Source organism: Eubalaena glacialis, chromosome 2 (genome assembly GCF_028564815.1).
Source record: "Eubalaena glacialis isolate mEubGla1 chromosome 2, mEubGla1.1.hap2.+ XY, whole genome shotgun sequence".
NCBI classification, from domain to species: Eukaryota; Metazoa; Chordata; class Mammalia; order Artiodactyla; family Balaenidae; genus Eubalaena; species Eubalaena glacialis.
This window is the reverse complement of record NC_083717.1, coordinates 99,174,929-99,192,575: the sequence shown is the minus strand read 5'-3', so window position 1 is coordinate 99,192,575 and position 17,647 is coordinate 99,174,929. Positions and strand designations below refer to the sequence as shown.

Below are 17,647 nucleotides of genomic sequence, written 5' to 3'. Positions count from 1 at the left end.
CGCGAGCTGAGGTGTCGGCCCAGCCATTTTGCACTAGGAAATCGGGTCTGAAGTGCCGGGTGTGGGACCTCTGCATGTGGAAACCTAGCAGCAAGTGAAATTAGACAAAGCACAAAGGAAAAAAAGGTTAGGCAGTACATTGAGCTCCATAGAGACAGCGCAGGGGCAAGTGAGAGCCGGACGGGCACTGGGCGACTCTGTGCCTCACGGAAGAAAAATAATTAAGCATGGGCAAAGGAGATCCTATGAAGCCGAGAGGCAAAATGTCATCATATGCATTCTTTGTGCAAACTTGCCGGGAGGAGCACAAGAAGAAGCATCCAGATGCTTCCGTCAACTTCTCAGAGTTTTCTAAGAAGTGCTCAGAGAGGTGGAAGACCATGTCTGCTAAAGAGAAAGGAAAGTTTGAAGACATGGCAAAGGCGGACAAGGCCCGTTATGAAAGAGAAATGAAAACTTATATCCCTCCTAAAGGGGAAACAAAAAAGAAGTTCAAGGATCCCAATGCACCCAGGAGGCCTCCTTCGGCCTTTTTCTTGTTTTGTTCTGAGTATCGTCCAAAAATCAAAGGAGAACATCCTGGCCTATCCATTGGTGATGTTGCAAAGAAACTGGGAGAGATGTGGAATAACACTGCTGTAGATGACAAGCAGCCTTATGAGAAGAAGGCTGCTAAGCTGAAGGAAAAGTACGAAAAGGATATTGCTGCATACCGAGCTAAAGGGAAGCCTGATGCAGCAAAAAAGGGAGTCGTCAAGGCTGAAAAAAGCAAGAAAAAGAAGGAAGAGGAGGAAGAGGAGGAAGATGAAGAGGATGAGGAGGAGGAGGAAGATGAAGAGGATGAAGAGGAAGAAGAAGATGATGATGATGAATAAGTTGGTTCTAGCGCAGTTTTTTTTTCTTGTCTATAAAGCATTTAACCCCCCTGTACACAACTCACTCCTTTTAAAGAAAAAAATTGAAATGTAAGGCTGTGTAAGATTTGTTTTTAAACTGTACAGTGTCTTTTTTTGTATAGTTAACACACTACCGAATGTGTCTTTAGATAGCCCTGTCCTGGTGGTATTTTCAATAGCCACTAACCTTGCCTGGTACAGTATGGGGGTTGTAAATTGGCATGGAAATTTAAAGCAGGTTCTTGTTCGTGCACAGCACAAATTAGTTATATATGGGGATGGTAGTTTTTTCATCTTCAGTTGTCTCTGATGCAGCTTATATGAAATAATTGTTGTTCTGTTAACTGAATACCACTCTGTAATTGCAAAAAAAAGAAAAAAAGTTGCAGCTGTTTTGTTGACATTCTGAATGCTTCTAAGTAAATACAATTTTTTTTATTAAAAAAAAAAGGTTAGACTTTATTTTATTGCCTAGATTATATTTTTATCTCCCAGGAATTTTTAATAGGCTTTGCCGGTGACAAACCCCTCCTCTGCCTTTAGTCACATTCCTCATTCTTGGGGTGCTGAGGATGCAGACCCCTCTTCTGTAAATGCTTCGTGCTGAGTTGGGAGTCCTCATACCCAGGGGGAGGGGCAGAACTTCTCCCCAGCAGCCTCCAGGTGAGGTTGATTGTCCCCAGGCCTCCTCTCTCACTGCTCGTTCGCCTGAGCACCAGCATTGGAAGTGTTATAGATTCTAATGACCTTTAAGGGTCCAGGAAAGAGATGCGCCAAGATGCTCAGGGGGCTGGTTTTACCCGGCCCCACATTTGTTCGGCCACCTTAGGCTGACGGTTTCTGCCAGCCTAGATGCTCTGACCAGTAGTCTGCGCTTTCTTCAATTAGGCCACTGAATTAACGTACAAACAGCACCAGGTGTCAGAGCCCTGCCTGCTCAACTCCCAGACAGTCCAGGGCTGGTGGTGATCCAGGACCATGACGGCCACTGAGTCAATGGCTTTTTGAAGTAGCCAGGAGTCCAGTCGGTCTCATTGGCCACCTTCACCGCGGTGTCTGTAGGCTTTTCTATGGTAACAGCCTTATTTACGGTTCCCCCGCCAAGCTTATTAGCTCCCCTCTGGGTGCAGTAAGTCCTGCAAGCAGTAGTCTGCTCTTTTAGGGCACACTCTTGTTGTTTTCTGAGAGAAGCTCCAGGTCAAGTGATGGTCACACAAGTCGTCATGGGGGCCCGTTGCCCCAGGTTGTCTTTCTGGAGGTTGGAGTTGGAGGGCCTCCTCACTCGAGGTCAGTGTGCCCACGGAGCATTCCCTGCAACTTCAGGGCATGGTGGGTGGTTAGGATCACCAAGTGGGGTCCTTTTCCCTTAGGAGGGAGCTGGCCTTGTGGGCTGCTGATTTCCAGGTTTTTAGATACCCCCAGTATCCTGGCTGGATGGGGTGGCTGGCCAAGCCCTTGGTGACCGTAGTTTCTCCTCCCTGGAGGGCATTCTTGCGTTGTTCCATTTCAAGTGGTCCCAGTTTTTGCACTGATACTCCAAGGGCGATTTACCTTCAACCGGGAATGTAAAGGTCAAAGGGTTTAGCTAAATTAGGGAGGTCCAGGGCAAGGGTTTGAACTGACTGATCTTTCCATTCTTGAAAGGCCGCTTCTGGATTCTATTCAAAAGGATCATCATCATTTCCTTTCAGTGTTTCATGTAGAGGCTCAGCTATTAGACTGTAGTTAGGGCTCCAGATGCAGCAAACCCCGGCCTCCCCAGGAACCCCTAAGCTGTCTTCTAGTTTTAGGAAGGGTAAGGCTGCAAATGGCTTCTTCCCTTTCCTGGGATGGGATTCTCCGACCTTCTGTGAGAATGAAGCCCAGGCAGGTCACCTTAGTCTGTGATATTTCAGTCTTTTTCTTGGACACCTTCTATCCTTTATTGACTAGGTAGTTCAGAGGCCTCCTTAGTAGGGCTGGCGATCAGAATGTCGTCTGCATATTGAAGGAGGGTTCCCTTCTCCAGAGGTAGATCTTTTAGGTCTTTAGCTAACGTTTCCCCAAAGATGGTGTGGGAATTTTTGAACCCTTGGGGCAGGATGGATCAGCAGTATTGTTTTTGTTGTATGATGAGTCCTGCCACTCAGAAGCCAAAATTTCTTGTGACTCTGGGACTAATGGAATACAGAAGAAAGCATCATTGAAGTCTAATACGGAATAGCATGCCCTAGTGGATGGTAGAATGATCAGCAGTGTGTAGGAATTAGGAACTACTGGATGTATATCCTCGGTGACTTCACTGAGTGTCCTGACGTCCTTTACCAGGTACCCAGCAGCCCACGGGGCTCTCGTGGTCAGGCCCCTCCCAGGATACGGAGCTCACCTGGGCAGGTACCCAGCAGCCCATGGGGCTCTCGTGGTCAGGCCCCTCCCAGGATACGGAGCTCACCTGAGTCAGTACCCCAGCAGGGCTGGGCACACAGGAACTGTGCACATAACCCTCATTGCAGAGCACCCGCAGCTCACCTGTCGGTCAGAGCTGACACAGAGCACCTCAGAGCATGACTTGAACTAACAAACAGCAGTTCCGACAGGTCTGTGACCCTGGGCTTCACTCTGTGCGGCCTCCCTCCTCCTGGTCTTCCAGAGACTTCCACTGCAGCCGGAGCACCAGGCCTGTCTCCACCCACCACCTCTTCTCTTCCTGACTCCTGGGTTCCTCTAATTAGGAGAGGATCTTCTTGAAGTTGTCTCCCACTCATGGGCCAGATAAAATGATTAGAAAACAAGCCAGGGCTGCAGCCCCTTGTCTATCCTGACTCTCAGGACCCTACACCTGTTCCTTGGACCTGGTCGGTGCAGCAAGGCCCATTTTCTGCAACTGTGAGCCCCTGAGGGGTGAGGATTGCCTGACCTGGGCAGCCTGACCCGGCCGGCCAGCCCTCCCCAGGTGTGCCTGGGTTGAGGTCAATATAAACACCCCTCCAGGCAGCAAGACTCCTTGCAGCTGTGCCTGAGGCCATATTCTCTGCCCCGTCAGCAGTCTCGGGGCTGGGCTGGTGGGAGGGAGTAGGGCCCACGGCTCTATGGGTGGCCCGGTGTGAGTGGGGCTCTGCTGGACTTTCCGCAGGAGTTGCCGGGCTGCCACCTGCTAAAGAAGAGGATGTGTCACCCATACCTGCTGCTGGAATTTCTCCCTGGGCAGAGGTGAGGAAGGAAAAAAACAGTGGGGGCCGGGACAGGAGGGGTACCTCAGGCAGGGAAATGGAAAGCTTCCAGAAGAGCGCCCGGGGCCAGGACCATTCTGGCTGGCCTGCAGGCACCAAGTCGGCCTGCGTGCTGTCGCTGGTGTGACTCCAATCCCCTTCCTCCAGGCTTTAAAGTCCTTGCACACATTCAGGTGTTTTACCTGGGAAGGGTGGGAACAGTTCAGCAGCAGCTGGCCTGGGGCTCAGCTCACGTTTACTAAGAGACGCCTCCTCACCGTCTCCCAGCTTTGCAATGAGGACGCTCCTTGCGGGGGTGCTGCTGGCTGCATGGGAGACGATTCTGAAGTCTGACCAACTTCAGAATTGTTTACCACTGGAGCAAGTGCCCTGATAGGGTTTTCCTCTGTATGACCAGTGGGTTCAGTTTTTTTTTTCTTTTATGGTTCAAGGTAGGTTTTATTTCTCTTTCTGTATTTATAGGTATAAGCATGGAAATCATTCATTCATATAAATACGTCTATGGGAAGGAAAGAACTTTTTTTCTGTTTTATTTTTTTAAATATTTATTTTTTCAATTTTTGAATTTTATTTTATTTATTTTTTTATACAGCAGGTTCTTATTGGTTACCTATTTTATACATATAATGTATATATGTCAATCCCAGTCTCCCAATTCATCCCACCACCACCACCCTGCCACTTTCCCCCCTTGGTGTCCATACATTTGTTCTCTACATTTGTGTCTCTATTTCTGCCTTGCAAACTGGTTCATCTGTACCATTTTTCTAGGTTCCACATGTACGCATTAATATGGGATATTTGTTTTTCTCTTTCTGACTTACTTCACTCTGTATGACAGTCTCTAGATCTATCCACGTCTCTACAAATGACCCAATTTCATTCTTTTTTATGGCTGAGTAATATTCCATTTTATATGTGTACCTCATCTTTTCCATTCTTCTGTCTATGGGCACTTAGGTTGCTTCCATGATGTGGCTATTGTAAATAGTGCTGCAATGAACATTGTGGTGAATGTGTCTTTTTGAATTATGGTTTTCTCTGGGTATATGCCCAGTAGTGGGATTGCTGGGTCATATGGTAATTCTATTTTTAGTTTTTTAAGGAACCTCCATAGTGTTCTCCATAGTGACTGTATCAATTTACATTCCCACAAATAGTGCAAGAGGGTTCCCTTTTCTCCACATCCTCTCCAGCATTTGTTTTTTGTAGATTTTCTGATGATGCCCATTCTAACTGGTGTGAGGTGATACCTCATTGTAGTTCTGGTTTATATTTTTCTAATAATTAGTGATTTTGAGCAGCTTTTCAGGTACTTCTTGGCCATCTGTATGTCTTCTTGGGACAAATGTCTATTTAGGTCATCTGCCCATTTTTGGATTGGGTTTTCTTTTTTTTACTGTTGAGCTGCATGAGCTGTTTATATATATTGGAGATTAATCCTTTGTCCGTTGATTCGTTTGCAAATATTTTCTCCCATTCTGAGGGTTGTCTTTTCATCTTGTTTGTAGTTTCCTTTGCTTTGCAAAAGCTTTTAAGTTTCATTTGGTCCCATTTGTTTATTTTTGTTTTTTATTCCATTTCTCTAGGAGATGGATCAAAAAAGATCTTGCTGTGATTTATGTCAAGGAGTCTTCTTCTTATGTTTTCCTCTAAAAGTTTTATAGTGTCCAGTCTTACATTTTGGTCTCTAATCCCTTTTTTTAAATTTATTTTTATTTATTTATTTTTTTATGGCTGTATTGGGTCTTCGTTTCTGTGCGAGGACTTTCTCTAGTTGTGGCAAGCGGGGGCCACTCTTCATCGCGGTGTGCGGGCCTCTCACTATTGCGGCCTCTCTTGTTGCGGAGCACAGGCTCCAGACGCACAGGCTCAGCAATTGTGGCTCATGGGCCCAGCTGCTCCGCAGCATGTGGGATCCTCCCAGACCAGGGCTCGAACCCGTGTCCTCTGCATTGGCAAGCAGATTCTCAACCACTGCGCCACCAGGGAAGCCCCCTCTAATCCATTTTGAGTTTATTTTTTGTGTATCGTGTTAGGGAGTGTTCTAATTGCAATCTTTTACATGTAGCTGTCCATTTTTCCCAGCCCCACTTATTGAAGAGACTGTGTTTTCTCCATTGTATATCCTTGCCTCCTTTTTCATAGATTAGTGGACCATAGGTGTGTAGGTTTATCTCTGGGCTTTCTTTTTTTTTTTTTTACGTCTTATTGGAGTATAAATGCTTTACAATTGTGTGTTAGTTTCTGCTGTATAAAAAAGTGAATCAGCTATATGTATACATATAACAGCATAGCCCCTCCCTCTTGCACCTCCCTCTCACCCCCTCATCCCACCCCTTTAGGTGGTCAAAAAGCACCGAGCTGATCTCCCTGTGCTATGTAGCTCCTTCCCAGTAGCTATCGATTTTACATTTGGTAGTATATATATGTCCATGCCACTCTCTCACTTTGTCCCAGCTTACCCTTCCCCCTCCCCGTGTCCTCAAGTCCTTTCTCTACGTCTGTGTCCTTAATCCTTTCCTGCCCCTAGGTTCTCCATAAACTTTTTTTTTTAGATTCCATATATATGTGTTAGCATATGGTATTTGTTTTTCTCTTTCTGACTTACTTCACTCTGTAGGACAGACTCTAGATCCATCCACCTCACTACAAATAACTCAATTTCGTTTCTTTTTATGGCTGAGTAATATTCCATTGTATATATGTGCCACATCTTCTTTATCCATTTAACTGTCGATGGACACTTAGGTTGCTTCCATGTCCTGGCTATTGTAAATAGAGCTACAATGAACATTGTGGTACATGACTCTTTTTGAATTATGGTTTTCTCAGGGTAAATGTCCAGTAGTGGGATTGCTGGGTCATACGGTAGTTCTACTTTAGTTTTTAAGGAACCCCCATACTGTTCTCCCTAGGGGCTATATCAATTTTCATTCCCACCAACAGTGCAAGAGGGTTCCCTTTTCTCCAATAAATGCCTCTCCAGCATTTATTGTTTGTAGATTTTTTGATGATGGCCATTCTGATTGGTGTGAGGTGATACCTCATTGTAGTTTTGATTTGCATTTCTCTAATGATTAGTGATGTTCAGCATCCTTTCATGTGTTTGTTCACAACCTGTATATCTTATTTGGAGAAATGTCTGTTTAGGTCTTCTGCCCATTTTTGGATTGGGTTGTTTGTTTTTGTGATATTGAGCTACATGAGTTGCTTATAAATTTTGGAGATTCATCCTTTGTCATTTGCTTCATTTGAAAATATTTTCTCCCATTCTGAGGGTTGTCTTTTTGTCCTGTTTATGTTTTCCTTTGCTGTGCAAAAGATTTAAGTTTCATTAGGTCCCATTTTTTAATTTTGGTTTTTATTTCCATTTCTCTAGGAGGTGAGTCAGAAAGGATCTTGCTGTGATTGATGTCATAGAGTGTTCTGTTTATGTTTTCCTCTAAGAGTTTTATAGTCTCTGGTCTTACATTTAGGTCTCTAATCCATTTTGAGTTTATTTTTGTGTATGGTGTTAGGGAGTGTTCTAATTTCATTCTTTTACATGTAGCTGTCCAGGTTTCCCAGCACCACTTACTGAAGACACTGTCTTTTCTCCATTGTATATCCTTGCCTCCTTTGTCATAGATTAGTTAACCATAGGTACGTGGGTTTATCTCTGGGCTTTCTATCCTGTTCTATTGATCTATATTTCTGTTTTTGTGCCAGTACCATATTGTCTTGATTACTGTAGCTTTGTAGTATAGTCTGAAGTCAGGAAGTCTGATTCCTCCACCTCTTTTTTTCTCCCTCAAGACTGCTTTGGATATCCGGGGTCTTTTGTGTCTCCCTACAAATTTTCAGATTTTTTGTTCTAGTTCTGTAGCAAATGACACTGGTAATTTGATAGGGATTGCAGTGAATCTGTAGATTGCTTTGGGTAGTATAGTCATTTTCACAATATGGATTCTTCTAATCCAAGAACATGGTATATGTCTCCATCTGTTTATATCATCTTTGATTTCTTTCATCAGTGTCTTATAGTTTTCTGAGTACAGGTCTTTTACTTCCTTAGGTAGGTTTATTCCTAGGTATTTTATTCTTTTTTTTTTTTTTTTTTTAAACATCTTTATTGAAGTATAATTGCTTTACAATGGTGTGCTAGCTTCTGAAAAATATGGAACGCTTCACGAATTTGCGTGTCATCCTTGCGCAGGGGCCATGCTAATCTTCTCTGTATCGTTCCAATTTTAGTATATGTGCTGCCGAAGCGAGCACGGTATTTTATTCTTTATGTTGCAGTGGTAGTGGGATTGTTTCCTTAATTTCTCTTTCTGATCTTTCATTGTTAGTGTATAGGAATGCAAGAGATTTCTGTGCATTAATTTTGTTTCCTGCAACTTTACCAAATTCATTGATTAGCTCTAGTAGTTTTCTGGTGGTATCTATAGGATTCTCTATCTATGGTATCATGTCATCTGCAAACAGTAACAATTTTACTTCTTTTTTTCCAATTTTTATTACTTTTATTTCTTTTTCTTCTCTGATTGCTGCGGTTAGGACTTCCAAAACTGTGTTGAATAATAGTGGCGAGAGTGGACATCCTCGTCTTCTTCCTAATCTTAGAGGAAATGCTTTCAGTGTTTCACCATTGAGAATGATGCTTGCTGTGGGTTTGTCATATATGGCCTTTATTATGTTGAGGTAGTTTCCCTCTATGCCCACACTCTGCAGAGTTTTTATCATAAATGAGTGTTGAATTTTCTCAAAATGTTTTCCTGCATCTATTGAGATGATCATATGGTTTTTATTCTACAATTTTTTAGTATGGTGTATCACATTGATTTATTTGTGTGTATTGAAGAATCCTTGCATCCCTGGGATAAACCCCACTTGATCATGGTGTATGATCCTTATAACGTGTTGTTCGATTCTGTTTGCTAGTATTTTGTTGAGGATTTTTACATCTATATTAATCAGTGATATTGGTCTATAAATTTCTTTCCTTGTAGTATCTTTGTCTGGTTTTGGTAACAGGGTGATGGTGGCCTCATAGAATGAGTTGGGAGTGTTCCTTCCCCTGCAATTTTTTTGAAGAGTTTGAGAAGGTTGGGTGTTAGCTCTTCTCTAAATGTTTGATAGAATTCACATGTGATACCATCTGGTTCTTTGCTTTTGTTTGTTGGAAAATATTTAATCACAGTTTCAATTTCATTGCTTGTGATAGGTTTGTTCATATTTTCTATTTCTTCCCGGTTCAGTCTTGGAAGGTTATCCTTTTCTAAGAATTTGTCCATTTCTTCCAGGTTATCCATTTTATTGGCATAGAGTTGATTGTAGTAGTCTCTTAGGATGCTTTGTATTCCTGTGGTGTCTGTTGTAACTTCTCCTTTTTCATTTCTAATTTTGTTGATTTGAGTCCTCTCCCTCTTTTTCTTGAGTCTGACTAAAAGTTTATCATTTTTGTTTATCTTCTCAGAGAACCAGCTTTTAGTTTTATTGATCTTTGCTATTGTTTTCTTTGATTCTATTTCATTTATTTATGCTCTGATCTTTATGATTTCTTTCCTTCTACTAACTTGGGGTTTTGTTCTTCTTTTTCTACTTCCTCTAGGTGTAAGGTTCGATTGTTTATTTGAGATTTTTCTTGTTTATTGAGGTAGGCTTGTATTGCGATAAACTTCCCTCTTAGAACTGCTTTTGCTGCATCCCATAGGTTTTGGATCATCGTGTTTTTGTTGTCATTTGTCTCTAGGTAGTTTTTGATTTCCTCTTTTATTTCTTCAGTGATCTCTTGGTTATTTAGTAACGTATTGTTTAGCCTTCATGTGTTTGTGTTTTTTACGTTTTTTTCCCTGTCATTGATTTCTAATCTCATAGCATTGTGGTCGGAACAGCTGCTTGATATGATTTCAGTTTTCTTAAATTTATTTGTGAGCCAAGATGTGATCTATCCTGGAGAATGTTCTGTGTGCGGTTGAGAAGAACGTGTAATCTGCTGTTTTTGGATGGAATGTCCTATAAATATCAATTAAATCTATCTGGTCTATTGTGTCATTTAAACTTGTGTTTCCTTATTAATTTTCTGTCTGGATGATCTCCATTGGTGTAAGTGAGCTGTTAAATTCCCCTGCTATTATTGTGTTACTGTCGATTTCCTCTTTTATAGCTGTTAGCAGTTGCATTATATATTGAGGTACTCCTATGTTGGGTACATATATATTTATAATTGTTATATCTTCTTCTTGGATTGATCCCTTGACCATTATGTAGTGTCCTTCCTTGTCTCTTGTAACATTCTTTATTTTAAAATCTATTTTATCTGATATGAGTATTGCTACTCCAGTTTTCTTTTGATTTTCATTTGCATGGAATATATTTTTCCATCCCCTCACTTTCAGTCTTTATGTGTCCCTAGGTCTGAAATGGGTCTCTTGTAGACAGCATATATGTGGGTCTTGCTTTTGTATCCATTCAGCGAGCCTGTGTCATTTGGTTGGAGCATTTAATCCTTTCACGTTTAAGGTAATTATCAATATGTACGTTCTTATTACTATTTTCTTTATTGTTATGGGTTTGTCTTGGTGGGTCCTTTTCTTCTCTTGTTTTTCCCACTTAGAGAAGTTCCTTTAGCATTTGTTGTAGAGCTGGTTTCATGGTGCTGAATCTCTTAGCTTTTGCTTGTCTGTAAAGCTTTTGATTTCTCCATCAAATCTGAATGAGATCCTTGCTGGGTGGAGTACTCTTGGTTGTAGGTTCTTCCCTTTCATCACTTTAAATTTATCATGCCACTCCCTTCTGGCTTGTAGATTTTCTGCTGAGAAATCAGCTGTTAACCTTATGGGAGTTCCCTTGTATGATATTTGTCATTTTTCCCTTGTTGCTTTCAATAATTTTTCTTTGTCTTTAATTTTTGTCAATTTGATTACTATTTGTCTCGGCAGTTTTCTCCTTTGGTTTATCCGGCCTGGGACTCTCTGCACTCCCTGGACTTCGGTGGCTATATCTTTTCCCATGCTAGGGAAGATTTCGACTATAATCTCTTCAATATTTTCTCGGGTCCTTTCTCTCTTCTCCTTCTGGGGACCCCTATAATGTGAAAGTTGTTGTGTTCAATGTTGTCCCAGAGGTCTCTTAAGGTGTCTTCATTTATTTTCATTCTTTTTCTTTATTCTGTTCCATGGCAGTGATTTCCACCTTTCTGTCTTCCAGGTCACTTATCCATTCTTCTGCCATAGTTATTCTGCTACTGATTCCTTCTAGTGTATTTTTCATTTCAGTTATTGTATTGTTCATTTCTGTTTGTTTGTTCTTTAATTCTTCTAGGTGTTTTTTCCTTAATTCTTCTAGGTCTTTGTTAAGCATTTCTTGCATCTTCTAGATCTTTGCCTCCATTCTTTTTCCAAGGTCTTGGATCATCTTCACTATCATTATTCTGAATTCTTTTTCTGGAAGGTTGCCTATCTCCACCTCATTTCGTTGTTTTTCTGGGGTTTTATCTTTTTCCTTGATCTGGTATAAAGTCCTCTGCTATTTCATTTTGTCTATCTTTCTGTGAATGTGGCTTTCCTTCCACAGGCTGCAGAATTGTAGTTCTTCTTGCTTCTGCTGTCTGCTCTCCGGTGGATGAGTCTATCTTAGAGGCTTGTGCAAGCTTCCTGATGGGAGGGACTGGTGGTGAGTAGAGCTGAGTGTTGCTCTGGTGGGCAGAGCTTTAATCCGCTTGTCTGTGGATTACATAAAACTTTAATAAAAATTTTAATCCACTTGTCTGCTGATGCATGGGGCTGGGTTCCCTCCCTGTTGGTTGTTTGGCTTGAGGCGACCCAGCACTGGAGCCTACTTTGCTCTTGGTGGGGCTAATGGCGGACTCTGGGTGGGCTCACGCCGAGGAGTATTTCCCAGAACTTCTGCTGCCAGTGTCGTTGTCCTCACAGTGAGCCACACCCACAGCCACCCCCCTGCCTCTGCAGGAGACCCTCTAAAACTAGCAGGTAGTTCTGGTCATTCTCCTATGGGGTCACTGCTCCTTCCCCTGGGTCCTGATGTGCACAATACTTTGTGTGTGCCCTCCAAGAGTGGAGTCTCTGTTGAGACTCTGAGTCTCTGAGGGAAGTTGAGACTCTGAGACTCTGCATGGAGTCGCACAGACTCTGGGTCCTGTGAAGCTTCGATGCTTTGTGGTTCTAGAAATCCTATATGAGACGGTCCACAGCAGGTGAAGCTAATGCTGTCAGTAGAGGTGGTGAAGCCAAAGATCTATAGTTCCGACTAGAGGTGCCGACGTACATACAAGACAAAATCAACTCGTGTGAATGTAGTTCAGGCATGTTTAAGATGAATGCAGTCATGTTAATGCCTAACATATTCGATCTTGTGCCTCTCTTCAGGGACCCCCTCCTCAGTTCCTGAGGCTCCTGTAAGTCATGTACAGGGGAATGGAGACTGGGCTTTGTCCAGTCTGAGCCCTGAGTTACCCTGTGTGTATCGTAGGATACTTTTCATTTTTGTGGTGTCTGTTGTAACATCATCTCTTCCATTTCAGATTTATTTGGGCCCTCTCTTTTTAAAAAAACATACTACTGTGGTCTTTTATTCTTTACAGAAGTTTAATAAGTGTTTGATCTACTATCCTTACTCTATGTATACTTTTTGCAGTGAGATTTTTACTTTTGTTTGTTTCTTGTTCCTATCAATAATTAGTGAGACTTCTTTTAAGTTACCTTTAACATTGATTATAAAGCTGCTTTATTAGTGATGACAGAACCTTAATGGAAGTCATCTTCTGGTTGTAAATTAGAATGCAATGTGCCAGCAAAAGGCCCTTAAGTATATGTCTCATTACTTGTTGTTCTATTTTTAATTGAATTTTTAGTTTTAATCAGAGCAAATTTGATTAAAATGTTTTGTTTCTTCTAGGTGTGCAAGATGTGGTTCTTTTAAACATATACATATATCTATTCTACTTTGGATCATTTTCCCATGTAGATTATGAAACAATGTTGAGTAATCTTCTGTTGGTATTTCATAGGTCTTTGGTTATTATATATTTCACATGTGTTTCTATATCTATGTTAAACCCAATATCCTAATGTATCCAATCCTCACACCTTTCCATTTGGTGAACCATAAGTTTTTAATGAATCTCTGATTGCCTTTCTCTGTGGAAATATCTTCGTTGGTATCAATTTTTAGGTAACACCTATAAGTGATATAATTGTGGATGTGCTTTTCGCTTCCTCACTTAGTACAAGTTGCGTGATTACTTCTAGACTCATCCATGGTGCTGCAAAGGGCATTGTTTCATTTTTTCACTAGCTACTATTCCATCTGTACCTGTAGCAGTTCTTCTTTGTCCACTCATCTGTCAGTGGACTTTTTGGTGACTTCCATATCTTGGCTATTGTAATACTGTGAAGTGCAGATTTGCCTGCCTGTGTCCTTCCAATTCTGTCTTCTGAGGTTATAGGTCCAGGAATGGGCCTGCTGGAACATATGGTAGCTCAATATTTACCTTTTAAAGGCACCTCCATTCAGTTCTCATTAGTGGCTCTTTCCAAGTTACGTGCCTCTTAAAGTTGAGCGTATGCATTTCTCCACAACACTTTCAGCATTTATTGTTTATAGTTTTCTTGCTGATGGTTATTCTGACTGGTGTGAGCTGATACCTCTTTGTGGTTGAATTTGCATGTGTCTCATAATCCGTTGAAATTGAGCTTTAAGGCACGTGCTTTTTATTTTTCAATCTGTGATTACAGCTTAGTTCTTCAAAGTGTTTTCTTAAAGTATGTGTCACATTTTGAAATGTTTTGGCCATTACCTCCCTCTAGACATTTTGAGGGCAGGTTTCATTTACAGCCCTGCAGTACTTGTTCATATGAAGTGAGCATTAGCACAGGTTTTAAACCTGCTTTTACAGGTAACGGCCAGAGGGTGGCAGCCTTTCTATGTTCCCCACTCCGGTAACTAGGGAAACAGACCTCCCGGCCAGTGGTGTTCCTCGGTTATAAATTACAGTGGAACGTGCCTGGATAAACCCACAAAAGCTGATGTCTCCTTACTTTTGTTTGTTTTATAAATTTAATTTATATTTTTTATTGGAGTAATATTCCATTGTGTACATAGACCACTTCTTCTTGGTGCATTCCTCGATTGATGGACATTTTCGTTGCTTCCAAGTGTTGGCTATCATAAATATTGCTGGAGTGCAGGATTGCCAGCCTGTGACTTTTTGATTCTCATTTTCTCAGGGGATAGGCCCAGCACTGGGTGTGATTGATTGACTGGTAGCTCAATGTTTCCCTTTTCAAAGCACCTCCATTGTGTTTTCATTAGTGGCTCTTACCACGTCCCCCTTAGAACAGAGGGTAAGCGTCTCTCCACAATCACTTCAGCATTTATTATTTGCAGCATTTTTGCTAATGGCCATTCTGACTGTTGTGAGCTGCACGGTTTTTGTAATTTGGGTTTACATGTCTCTAAAAATTCCTAAAATTCATCATTCTTCCACGCCTTTTTCTTTTCTGTTAAAAAAAAAGAAAAAAGAAAAAAGTGTGAGTACAACATACCTCTTGAAATTGTCGACTTGGTAGGTTGCCCTCTTTTGAACTTTTTGGTCGATTTTCGACCCCAGGAATTTTTGGAGGGCAGGTGTCATTTAAAAACATGCAAGTTTGGTGAATATTTAGTGACCTTTAGCAATGGGTTTAAAGCTGCTGTTGTGGGAAACGACCACAAGGAGGCATCATTTCTCCGTTCCCAAATCTGGGTACAAGGGCTGCAGAGCCTTTCAGGAAGTCGTGTTCCTAGGTTTTAAATTGGAATGGAATGTGCCAGGAGAATCCCCCATAAGTTTATGTCTCATTACTTCTTCTTGGTTTTTTTTTTACTTTTTTAAATCGCGGTAAAGATTAGAATCTTGTTTGTCCTAGGTGTACAGAATCTGGTTCATTTGTACATTATATGTGTCTATTCTTGTACAGATCCTTTTCCCATGTAAAATATTACAGAGTGTCCTGTAGACCTCCCTTGCTATATGGTCGGTCTTTTTGATAAATGTATATAATATGTATTTGTATACATATAGTACCACTAATCTTAATTTATCCATTCCCCCCACCTTTCCTTTTACACGAGCATAGTTTGTTTTCTAATGCTGTGAGTGTCTTTCTCTGTGGAAATATGTTCATTTGTGTCAGTTATTAGATAACGCCTGTAAGTGATATCATCGGATATAGGTCTTTAGCTTTCCGACTTACGTCATGTTTGGTGATTATTTCCAGGTTCACCTGTGGTGCCTCAAAGAGCAGTGTTTCATTGTTTTCCATGGCTAATATTCCACTGTGTACATGGACGACTTCTTCTTTATCCATTCACCTGTTGAAGAACATTTTGGTTGCTTCACTGTCTTGGCTATTGTGAATAAGGCTGCAGTGCAGCTTTTGCAGCCTATGCCTTCTCGATTCTAGTCTTCTCAGGTGAGAGGCCCAGTGGTGTGCCTCCTGGATTGAATGGTGCCTCAATTTTTACATTTTAATGCAGCTCCTTTCTGTCCTCATTGTTGGGTGTTACCAATTTACGTCTCACCAGCAGGTAGAGGGTACACAGTTCTCTAAAGCCCCTTCAGCATTTATTGTTTGTAGACTTTTTGCTGATGGTCAGTCGACTGGTGTGAGTTGAAACCGTTTTGTAGATTACATTGCCTGAGTCTAATACTACCTGAGGTTGAGCTTTTATCCATTTTCCTTTTTTTTTTAAAGAGAGTGAGTAAAACTTAACTCTTCATACTATCTTCTTGAAAAATTTGCCTGTTTTGAATTTTTTTGTCCATTCCCTACCTCAGCACAATTTTTGAGGGCAGGTGTCCTTTACGGCCACGAGTCCTTCTGAATGTTAATGACCATTAGCTGTGGGTGTAAAGCCGCTCTTGTGGGAAACGGCCACAAGGCGGCAGCATTTCTCCTTTACCAAATCTGGTTACTAGGGCTACAGAGCCTTAATGGAAGTGGTGTTCTAGGTTGTAAATTAGAATGGAATGTGCCAGGGAAAAGCCCTTTAACTTTATGTCTCATTACTTCTTTTTTTGGGGGGGTGGGGGGGGAAGGTTTAAATTGTTTTATTTGGGAAAATTGCGTCTTACAAAAGGGCCGCTGCAAAAGACAGAGACCCCTGCAAGAATTACTTGTTTTTGCTTAACGTGAAAGTATGAGTGGTATCCAAGGAATCAAAGCAGTAGATGGACAAATCAGGGGCATCTCCAAGTTACTTTCAGGAAATAGAGCAACAAAACGCAAATTTATATTTTCTGATCAAGGAATTCTTCTAACAATTTAACTTTAGCTTATCTCGTGGATTACCTCCCCTGCGTCCCCTTTTAGTGGAAAAGCATGACTTACTACTGCAAACCAATTACTCCACTACAGGAAACACCTTAGAACATAGTTTTGAATCACACCTGTCTAGCTGCAAAGCTCAGGGATTGAATGAGGCAAATACCCACAAAAACGAACCCAACAACCCAACAACAAAACCCCTCAAATGAGGACAAAGGTTTGTCAAAATTGCCTGGACTAGAAAGTCTAGGAGATCATAAAACATTAAATACAACTGTGTAACTGAGACCCAGTTTGTGTTAATACATGAGATAACCAGATAATTGAACCTCTATGGCTAAGCCCATTTCCCTATTTGTATAGACAGAGTTAGCCCTGCTCTATTAACAGCTACCAATATACTGCTTTGTCCTTTAAGATCTATTTGCCACACGAGGCTGAAACCACTAAAGTTGAGTTTTTCCACTAAGGCTACAGACACTGCATCTATGCAGGGATGAGAAGCTTGTTACACACTCACACGTACCAAGTCTATCAGCCCTTGGGTGTCAACTTCCAACTCTGCATTTATTTTATTCCACTATATCTTTATATGTGTTCTTTCACAATTTTCCTATCAGGCTAAACATAGTAAAAATCTCAACACAGTCGCACCTGGTTCTGGTTAACCAGCAGAAGTACTTGTGTGCAATTAAACAAGAGACGAAAACCACAGAACGAGTGCACAGGGTGGGGATTCCAGGGCAGGGAACAGATATAAAAACACAGATGTGCAGAATTCACCAGAAACCTCAAGCATCCGCCTAAGTCTATAGCAGAAGGCTACATGCCACAGTCCAGATCCTTCACCTATCACCCCAATTCTTGGACCCCAAAGCAGGGTTAATGCTGTTACTTTTGAACCTGGGGTCCTCAAAAGTGAGTACTGGAAATCCAGAAATGCTACCCTTGAACTGTGTGAATCTGGCTGAAAACAGATGACGCAACAAACCTACACTCTATCTGTCTGACGGTTAAATTCATGTTACAAAAAAACTAAATTTAAGATTCATTTTTGTACCTTTTTTAAACAGAGAAAACAACATACTCCTTGGGGAAAGGTGAGGGATTGAGAAGACAGACCCTGGGTAAAAATTATTACGACAGCATCTGGAGTTGAGAGGCCTGCCTAGAAGAGAACCACGGGCATTGCTGCCACCGGTGGGGACGGCTGCCGTCTGAGGCTCAG

At 41.6% G+C, this 17,647-nt stretch overlaps 1 protein-coding gene and 1 non-coding gene across 2 annotated transcripts; one reads left to right on the top strand and one right to left on the bottom strand.

Annotated features, from left to right (window-relative positions):
• The first annotated feature begins 214 nt into the window (after positions 1-214).
• Positions 215-979, top strand: LOC133085198 (high mobility group protein B1-like). The gene has a single exon (XM_061182129.1). The coding sequence runs from the start codon at positions 228-230 to the stop codon at positions 873-875; it is 648 nt and encodes a 215-aa protein (XP_061038112.1). The 5' UTR covers positions 215-227; the 3' UTR covers positions 876-979.
• A 7,279-nt stretch (positions 980-8,258) lies between these two features.
• Positions 8,259-8,365, bottom strand: LOC133086288 (U6 spliceosomal RNA). Its single transcript, XR_009700047.1, has one exon. It is a non-coding gene; the product is annotated as a U6 spliceosomal RNA (small nuclear RNA).
• Positions 8,366-17,647: the final 9,282 nt, after the last annotated feature.

What these genes read in the sequence shown, in the direction of transcription:
- LOC133085198 (XM_061182129.1), top strand. Translation starts at nt 228, where the DNA reads ATGGGCAAAGGAGATCCTATGAAGCCGAGAGGCAAAATGTCATCATAT.